General features: G+C 38.6%; 1 protein-coding gene across 1 annotated transcript in view; it reads right to left on the bottom strand.

Annotated features, from left to right (window-relative positions):
• Positions 1-10601, bottom strand: part of LOC103586802 (inactive heparanase-2) — a gene marked incomplete at its 3' end in the record, with an annotated part of 226462 nt that overhangs the window by 122251 nt on the left and 93610 nt on the right. Inside the window, exon 3 of the mRNA XM_008568134.1 lies at positions 6991-7084. Coding sequence (XP_008566356.1) covers positions 6991-7084 — 94 coding nt within the window. The remainder of the gene's footprint in view (positions 1-6990; positions 7085-10601) is intronic.

Here is a 10601-nt window from a genome sequence, read left to right as displayed (position 1 = left end):
AGATATAGCTAAGATTTGCAAATTTGCCTTTTTTTTTTCTTAAAGAGGTCCCCATTGTATAAGCCTTAGGTCCCATAAAACTTAGACTCACCCATGGATGTCATCTCAAAGTATTAATGTGGTACAGTTCATATTTGGGGTCCTCTGCCTCCTCTGAGTACTTTCTTGGCCTATGTTTCTCTTCCCCTCCACCAAAACTTACTCTTGGGAAAGGATCTTTCATTTGACTTCAACACCTTAGTGAATTTAAACCAGTGTAGTTTACCTCTTCCCAGGTTTTTTACATTTTACATCATCTTCCTAATGTAGAATAAAAGATCATTTTCCTCAGATGAAATATCTGGCATTTACCAACAGACTACATGCTATTTTGGGTTCTTTTCTTCACCCCTAAACACATATGCAGAAGACACTCTCCTACATGCCCACATATAGGCATAGCCATAGGGCTGTCTAGATCAATTACTATCTATTCAACACTATGCCACAAAGTTAGCAGCAGCAGATAAAGTTCTGCAAAGTGCACAGCAGAGACAGCATGTACAAATGTGAAAGAGACAAGACATTACTTCTTTTATACTTCTACTATTTTACTCTGTTCATTCACCTGCACCTCGCTTTGTGCCTCCCTCCCTCTAACAGTTATTGATGACCTGCCAAGTGATAGGCACTAGGGTAGGTATTGGCACGTTGAAATAAGCATTTAATATTGTTGGATGAATGAGTGAACTAATGAATCAATCAATCAAACACTGATTTTTGTGGTGATACTACTGTTCTTACTCTAGTGATGTGTTTCATTTTCCAGTTTTCTTCATTAGAGCAGGTTAACATTATCATTGTCCTCATTTTCCTTTAATTGTGGTACTATAGTCCCCAAGAATAACTTTTTTTTACTCCTTTCTTTTTTGATATACTAATAGGCTCAAATAAATGGGTAAACTGGAGGGTTGGTTGAGAGCAAAGGTTTCCTTCTAAATCTACTAATTACTTCAAAAGGATTACATATCCTTCTGCCTTATTTCCATGATCCTGCAACTACGGTATGTTGGAAGAAGTGGCAAAATGTCACTGCATTTATTGAGACTTCAAAAGAGTTTATTTTTATTACATATCATAAGCAATGATGATATTAAGAAAAGAATGATCATGGTCATGCAGGTTGAGTACCCTTTATCTAAAATGCTTGGAACCAGAAGTGTTTCATATTTTTTCAAATTTTGGAATATTTGCATTATACTTACCAGTTCAGATCCCTAATCTGAAAATCCGAAATCCAAATACTCCAATGAGTATTTCTTTCAAGCATCATGTCAGTGCTCAAAAAGTTTCAGATTTTGGATTTCAGATTTTTGGATTAGGGATTCTCAACCTACATAATGAAAAAATATAAACCATTCTCTCCACCCATATACACCTCCCACCAGTGGTCTTCTGATCAAACCCTAAGGAGCACTGTAGACATTAGAGGGAATCTATCCTTTAGGTCTGAGCCTAAATGTTACTTCCTCTTGAGGGACTTCCCTGGTTTCCCTTCCTTTACAAGCTTAGGTGGATACTTCCCACTATGGACTTCCATAGCAGCCTATAGGAGTCATCATATCTTATTATCGTTGCTTGCTTCATCAACTATTTTTCCCACTAAATTTTAAGGTCTTTGAGGATAAGCATCACATCACTCTTGCTCACCATTTTATTCTCAGGGGCCTAGAAAATAATAATAATAAACTGTTTATAATGCTATAAACATTTGATAAATGAAGGAAGGGAACAAAGAAGGAACGGAGGAAGAAAGGAGGGAACTTTTCAAATATTGGGGAAGCCAATTGTTCAGTTTATTTAGTATTCAAAATGTAATCATATGAACAGTACTTTTGGAAATACTTCCCTTTATGACTGGGATTTCACCAACTCCTTACTGTGCTTATTGAATTGCTGAAAATAATATCAAAAAGTGTTATTTCCTTCTCTGATTCCTCTAGGAGATGAAGACACAAATCATAGAGTCCAAATTACTTTGGCCAAAGTGGTTCTTCTTGGTTCTTATGTAATTGTTTTGGAGTCAGCCCAGCTATCCACACTATACCATCTGCACTGTGTCCTAAACATCTCTCGCTTTCCCATCTGAGTCTTTCCTGCATTGTTAGATTTTCAACTCTTTCCTTTGACTCATCTCCCAATGTACAGATGATTATCTTCATTCTAATGGAAAAGAGAGGGCTTGTGATCATCCAAAGGAGTGGGTTGTCCAAATATTGTCAAAACATATCTCTGTTTGGCTTTCAAATATATCATGTAGATTTTTGTACAACCAGATAATTCACCCACTGCTCAGAAAACTGAGAATTCTTTTCTAAGTGGCAGTCCAAATTTGGAAACCACAGCTGTTTTTAGCAATTGAGTCATTGCCTTTCAGGTGCCAAAAATATCACCTATCATATTCCCCAGGGTTTGAAAAAGAGGAAAGAAGAAAAAAAAGCAAAGAACATGTTGGGAATGAAGGTAGCATAAATCTTCCCTAGTCATAGAAATTATTGTTAAAAATAACTATGATAACTGTTAACAACAAGAATAATAGCAATAAAAACTAGCATTCAATAGCAATTAACAAAACAGGACCCCACATGACATTCTTCATCTTAAGAGGGATGAAAAATAGTATTCTTATTCTCTTATTTACAGATGAAGAAACAAAATTAGAGAAATCCAGTGACCGGCTCAAGGTCACACAGTGAAGCCTGAGCTCCAAACCAGGCCATCAGACTTCAAATTCTGTGCTCTACCTCCTATTCAAATAGCCTCACCACTGATTTATCAAACCACTCCCACATGGTTCCATTTTGTTGGGAAATCTGCCCTTTGTCCACCACTGTGGGCCTAAGAGGGGGGCTTTAGGACTTCTCTTAACTTCTACTAATAGAGAAAAAACAAACATTCCACTTCTAGCTTTTGGGTAAAAGTTCTAGGTATATGAGACATTAAAACCTTATGTGGCACATCTCTGAACTGGTTCTAGGTGCATGCAGGGAAGACATTTGGCCAGTCTGTCCCAGTTCGCACTTCGGACCCAAATTTTCCAGGCCCCCATCCACCAGGAACTTCAGGAACAGCCAAAGCAACTTTTCAACAATCAAAGCTTGGGTACTCTGTTCTGATCTCCCAGTTCTCCTTTTCCCTGGGCAGGCCATTGTTTAGTAAATCCTGGGCTGTGGTGGGAGAGACTCTCTTCATGGAGCTACTGACAACTGGGTCCAGGCTGCTGCAGCCAAAGGAAAGACTATCCTGTGAATAAAATCTCAGAGAATCTGTGATCCAGCAACACCTCCAGCAGATACCATTTAAGGCAATATCTAGCGTGAGCTTTGTAAAAGAGAATTGGGAAAAGAAAACTAGTCAGGGAAATATGACTCAAGGCCTACTAAACGAAACAGGGAAGATAGGACTGTGGAAGTTAGTATTTTTCAAAAATGACTGCAAAAATACTTCTGGTCCTATACGCTCTTCCAGAATCTTGCCACTCCCCCATCAAGAGGAAAAGTTTATTTCTTCTTTCCTCAAAACTTCGTGGGTCTTGATGACTGCTTCGGTGAATAGAATATGGCAGAAATGATGTCCTGTGACTTCTGAGGGTAGATTAGAAAAGGTGATACAGCTTCCACCTGGCTCTCTTCCTTGGACATCTAACTTTAGATCCTTGGGAGGAAGCCCAGGCTACATAGGAAGTTCATGTGTAGGTTTTCCAGTGATCATCCCCAACCAAGATGCCAGCCAACAGCTGGCATCATCTGCCAGACAAGGAAGTGAACAAGCTTTTTGATGATTCCAGCATGTTTGAGTCACCCCAGCCTTTGAGTCTTCCAGCAGAGGCTTCAGATATTGGGAAACAGAGACAAACCACCCCAGCTGTGCTTTGTGGGCATTTCTGACCCATACAAACCATCAGCATAATAAATGGTTGTTTTATGCCACTAAGTTTTGGGGTAATTTGTTGCAAAGCAAGAGATAGCCAAAATAGGAACCTTGGCTTAAGGGGACCCCTGGGCATGTTTTGTTTGCAATAGCCAAAAGGTGACTCCAGGCCCTGATGCTAAATCCAGCCCTCCCCTAACAGGTGTCTTCTGCATATAGGTCATTTCTCTCTCTCTTTTTTTTTTTTTTGTCTTTTTTCGTGTCCGGCAACAGATCGCAACCCTCAGTGTCGCGCCCGTACCGGACCGGGACTGGCAACGGGATCGCAACCCTCGGTGCTGCGCCCGCACCTTGCTCAGCCAGTGAGCGGGAACCGGTCTGTATGTGGGATCCGAACCCTCGACGGGAGCGCCGCCGCGCTCCCAAGCGGCACACTGTAGCAGTGCGCCACCGGGCTGGCCCAGGTCATTTCTCTTATGACCTGCAATGGCAGTTGACCCTCCCCCTCCAAGTCTATAAGACATGTTTTTAAAGGTCTGCATCTCAATTTTGGTCCTTTTCCTTAAATTTTTTGGGATCTGGATAAATTAGGATGTAAGCTTAGCTACTTATTTCAGTTTGTGAACATTCTGGTTAAGATGGTTAAGAAGTATGCAGTGGTGGAGGGCCATGGAACATGGGGAGAAAGGGAAGAATCTAACTCCCAACACTTTTGTCTCAGTTCTGACCTACAGCCACCTGCTGTACTTAAGTAATATCATGAGAACAGTTAGAACCTCCACATCAGTGCCATGACATCACAGAACCATTTTACTTCCAACGACATTTGATCAGACTCAAAACTGAAAAAGCCAAAAATATAGGAACTTGACTATCTTGTACAATGTTGTAACAGAAATACTTAGAGCAATGCCTGGAATACAACAAACACTTAGTAAATATTTACCAAGTAAAAGAATCAACAAGTGAATAAATAAGATAAAATTTCCCCCTCCTTCTAGAGAGCAGTTCCTAATATCAGATTAGCATAGTGTGCTTAGAAAACTGTAGTGTTCAATAGGTTGACATCATGTTGCATTAGGTAATATGTTTTCAACCTACTCAAGGTAAATATTAAAACTTAAAAATAAAATTTCCCCCTCCTTCTAGAGAGCAGTTCCTAATATCAGATTAGCATAGTGTGCTTAGAAAACTGTAGTGTTCAATAGGTGGACATCATGTTGCATTAGGTAATATGTTTTCAACCTACTCAAGGTAAATATTAAAACTTAAAACTGTGAGTTCCTTGAGGGAAGGGACCATGTTTTATTCCATTTTTGTATCCCCTGCATCTGGCACTTTGCCTGGTACTTGCTAAGTGCTCAGCAAATATTTTTCACTAAATGAATGTCAGACAGAGACTGGTAGAAATATTTCAAATCATTTAGTTTTCTTAGGTTTTGTCTAGTGGAAGGCAGTGACAGATAAGTGTGCTTGCCAATGCATCTGATCCCTGGAGGGATCTGACTGGGAGGCAGGAGTCCAGAAGACCAGAGGCTTCTCAGCCTCTAAAATCCTTTGACAAGAGGATTTCAAGAGGCTGTTTGTAATCTGTGTATGATATTGTTATGAATACCAAAAAATGTGTACACTTCCACTTTAGCTCCCAAATTGCTTTTCTGTGATTGCTTCAAATAGGATTTTCTTTCAGAGCTAATTTTATACATAAGGTATTAATTCATTTGTTCACTCATTTATTCATTCATGCTATTGTCTGAATGTTTGTCCCCTCCAAAGCTCATGTGGGAGCTTGATTCCCAATTTGGCAATGGTAAAAGGTGGGGCCTTCAAGAGGTGATTGGATCATGGGGACCATGCCTTGATGGATGGATTAATCCATTCATGAATTAATGGGTCAATGGTCTAATGGGTTACCAGGGAGTGGCTCTGGTGGATATATAAGGAGAGCAAGTAAGCATGTTAGCTCTTGCTCTTTCCATTCTCACCATGAGATTGCCTGCATTGCTACAGGACCCTGTAGAGAGTTCCCACCAAGAAGTCAGCTCTGATCAGATGTGACCCTGGACCTTGGACTTCCCAGCCTCCAAAACTGTGAGAAATAAATTTTATTTTCTTATAAATTACCCAGGTATTTAGTTAAAGTGACAGAAAACAAACTAATACACATCCCATATTTATTGAGTGCCTACCTGTTGCAATTTTTCTGCAAAGATTTGTTTCATGTGCTCAAGATATACCTGAGTATTCAAAAGGTCCCCATTCCCTGGAAAAGAACCTGACTGTGCAACAAAAGGCATGATATTGTATGTTGCAGAGGCTCAAGAAATTGTAGACGTAAGATCCTTACAATTCTCAATTAACTAATACAGTGTATCTCAAAATGTGATCTTAGGATCATCTGCATTACATAGAATCACTTGACAGATGATAATTAAAAATAGAGATCTCTTGGATCTCCTCCAGCCATACTAAATCAGAACATCAGAGACTAGAAACTTTACCAAGCACCACTGGTTATTCTGTTTGTACTTGAGTCTGAGAACCATTGACCAAAAGTGTTTTGCTGACAGGATGTATATGCAATTGCTTAATATGACTTAGTTTCCCTCTCATCCTTACAAAAGTAGGATCTTAGTTGGCTGATTCCAGACACTAGGAAAAGTATAAATATGGTGCAGAATTTCTAATGCTCCAGACCAGAATTCTACGAAATTAATGTAATCATTCTTTCCTTTAAACTAACTCAAAAAAATTCCTGCAAAAAAGAAAATAACAAAGTAAACCTATTCTCCGTTATAAAAATCACAATTTACAAGCAAACTATAAAAAATATTTGTTATTAAAATAGAGAAATTTTTAAACCTTGATATGGCACACAAAAACCTTTCTTAATTTGAAAAACAATGAACAACAATCATCAATTGTTGAGAGGGAGCCCTTGACCATGCCCATCTGGACTGTACTATTTCTCTATTTTTCTACCCTGGCTCCCACAGTGCTGAAGTCCAGTCAGGACCCTGGGACCTTTTCCTTGCCTTACCCCCAAACTAATCCTCTTCTTCCCAGGATACTTTTACTCACTTTCTGAATTTTCCTAATCTGGTCAGAGAGTGTGTCTAACAGGCGAGTTTTCAGGAAGTCCATCACCTTGACCACCCGGCCATCAATGTAGCAACTGGAATAAAAATAAAATAAGAATCAGATAAAATCTTGAGCAAGGGACTGCAAATACACTTTTCTAGCCAGAGGTCTATATTGCCTGAGGAAACAGCACAGGGTTCCACTTGGGCTCTCATATCCTGAAAGGTTTTGTACCTGTGTACTTTTCAAGAAAATATACTTTTTATCTTCTCTATTTCCACCTCCATTTGTGGGCTAATACTTTGATTTTTTTCAGCGTTTGTCAGGTGAAACCCCATTGCTTGCTCTATGGGAACTGACAGGAATTCCATAATACAAATTGGGTACTGAGGAAAAGATTACTTTTTCATTCCCTTGGGAAAGTAACACCCATCTCATGCCCATCCCTTACGCCCCACCTTAAAGTAATAAAGGTATGTGAGAATTTTGAAAGAATACTAGAATACCTTTGACAGGTTTCCACACCTTTAAATAAGATAAACACAAAAGCAAAAATCTGAATTAATGCAGTGAGTGGGTCTCAAATGTTTCCAGTCTCTAGCTTAATTCTCTGGACAAAATATATTGTAGTCAACCTACTACCAAAATATTTTATAGTTTCATACTACCTCCAAAATTAATGAACAAACAAATAAATCAAATAAATTGAAGTCCAAGAGCCCTCCCCTAAAGTAACAAGTTGGTATTCATTGGTTTTTGTTTTAGTCTGGTTTTTGCTAAGTGGTTTAAGTGAAACATCACGTTATGCTGACTCTCTGCTGTAAACATTTGACTAAGACAGGCCCATCTGGCTTTGTGGGGACCTCCTTTGTGAGCCCCTTATTCTGAAGACTAAGCTGAGACCAGCCTGGGGTTAGGTGACCTTCATTCCCTCACAACTCTCCTTATCCTTATCTTTGCAGAATTCTGAATTGAATCAGTTTCTTAATGCTTATATTCCTGGATGCCTTTTCCAATCTAATAAACTCTCTTTGGTTGATAGCTAATGATAGATTATTTCATTCTCAAGAAGATACACATTCATCAGTGCATTTTATAGAGCTATGTGAAACTTATTTTTAATGTTAAATCCCTATACCAATATGTGATATATTAGAGTGGTTAATTTTTAAGGTTTTTAAAATTTTATTTATTTATAAAGCAGGTGCTCTGATTGAAGTGAGGGTGGGAGATGAGTTCCACCCATTCAGCCTTTCCTTTGGCTTCCCTTACCATCTCAGCACATTTCCACAGAATTCAATGTTTAAATCATTGGTATGTTGGAAAGAATATGGGTTTTAGCCAGAGACATCTGAGTTCAGATTCTAGATCTGATATTTTCTACTTATATGATCTTGGGCAAGTTATTTGGTCTCTCCTTTTTTTCTCTTTTTAAAAAAATCTTAAGAGGGATAATATATCTACTCCTCAGGATTAATTGAGGATTAATGAGATAAGAAACCTAAAGAGTTTGACACACAGTAGGCACTCAATGATTTTTAGTTGTTTTCTAATTTCTCTAATTTTCAGCTTTAAAAGATGAGGTTATAAACAATAGGGGGCTGATTAATTGTGTGAGTATAGAATCCTAAAAAAGTGGAATTGCTGTGTGAGAGGGTTCATGTTTTTGAAAATTTTGATGGTTACTTTTATAAGGGAATAAAACAAAACAATGACACGAACATTTCACCTCATCCCTGGTATAGAGGCTAGACTCAGATACAGTAAATGTTTATTATATGCAACACACACTGTGGGGCATATCCATGTATATTACCTTAAGACCTCTTACAACCTCTTCCTATTAGTACTTCACTATTAACATCTGTGATTTTTTAAAAAGTTGAGATAGATGGCATACTACATGCTAGACATATTGGGACAGAGTAGTGTTAAAGTTAAAAATAATTTATGCAATGTTAATCTAACACACATTTCAGGACATAAATACTTGTTACTATATTATATGGTCATTAGACATATGACAAAAAATGCACTGTAATTATTCTATTGTTATTTAATCATATATATTATAGTTTTTTCTTTTTGTTTGTTAGTTCAGTAACTATATTAAACATAAGTACCTATAATTTTTTGCTGGCAACACATATAGTTTGTTATTAATATAAAAATTCCAGACGCTATTTTTCAATACGTAGGATTCCCTGTGAACATCCTTTCTTGAATATACAATCTGTGGCCCCCTATAATTTTTTGCTGGCAACACATATAGTTTGTTATTAATATAAAAATTCCAGACACTATTTTTCAATACGTAGGATTCCCTGTGAACATCCTTTCTTGAATATACAATCTGTGGCCCAGAGTCAAGGGTCCCTTCACTCTTCCCCTCCTTCCTTTTCTCCCTTTTCTCCAGTACACAGAACTTGGAGTTAGGAAACCTTTGTTCAATACTAGTTTTGCCACTTACCAATATGATATTGGATTTCCCCTTCTTTAAGATGGATTTTAAAAACACAAATCTATAGTGTTGTACTAGCCAAATAAGAAAGAATGCTGGGCACAGAAGCTGGCACATAAAAGGTATTCAGTAACCAAATCTGCCCTGTCCAGGTTACTTAAAGGCCCAAGGTAGCAGAAACTCAGACTGAAAGGCCATGGGGTGCGAGTAGGCAGAGGGAGGATCTCTCTGGAGGAGAGCATGCTCATCCACTGTAGGATTCGGAATGAGGGCAGCACAAAGCAGCAAGAATGAACTCTGGATTCCCAGAAGGTGGAAGGCAGAGGGAGGGATATAGAAGGCCAAAAACATTCGTTCGTCGTAAGGTTTGAAAAGACTTTAATAGTTAGCTGACCTAAAGCATGTAATCTTGCTACAACATCCCTGAGAAGTGATTTTCTGGTTCTGCTTGAACATATCCACGGATGAGGAAGTCACTTGTCATATACTACTAGGACAGTTCCATTGTACTATGGCTCTAACTGATGAAAGGCTCTTCTGACGCGCTTCTGAAATATGCTCCCTGTTACTGTTCCCTCAGTGGGTAACATCCTATTTTCTCGGACCCAGAAATAGTCTAATTCTACCTTCATGTGACACATGGGAGAGAAACTCCAGTAAAAACTTTGGTTTAAGTTTTTTAGAGCTCATTGTTTTGGCCCCACTATTTGCCTAACAAGCTGGACTTTATCATTCTCAGTTGTTCTTGGGCTGTTCCTGTGGGCTGTGAATTAGATTGAAAGGGGAAGAGCTACAGGCAGAGAAACCAGTGGACAAAGTTATCTTGTCTCAATAGTACAGGCAAGAAGTGATCTGGGTCTAAATAAGGGAGGGCACAAAAGAAGTGAAGGAGAGAGTCTGTGAAGGAAGAACCAATAAAGCTTCTATAGAGGGTAAGAGAAAGGAAGGGATCAATGATGACCATGAACTTATGAGAGAAAGTGTTTTGGAGGACATTGGTGCCAAGGACATGTAGGCTAGTCAGAATGGGGTGCAGATTTGTCAAGGGGGATGAAGAATTCTACTTGAGGTATCAAAGGTACACAGAATATCAAGGAGGAAATTTACACCAAGTAGTTGGAGATATGAGAAGGAGGTACAGAGAAAAGTT

The sequence above is a fragment of the Galeopterus variegatus genome, unplaced genomic scaffold (assembly GCF_000696425.1).
Source record: "Galeopterus variegatus unplaced genomic scaffold, G_variegatus-3.0.2 Scaffold378, whole genome shotgun sequence".
Classification (NCBI taxonomy): domain Eukaryota; kingdom Metazoa; phylum Chordata; class Mammalia; order Dermoptera; family Cynocephalidae; genus Galeopterus; species Galeopterus variegatus.
Note: the sequence above shows the minus strand (reverse complement) of the source record. Positions and strands in the feature narration are given on the sequence as shown.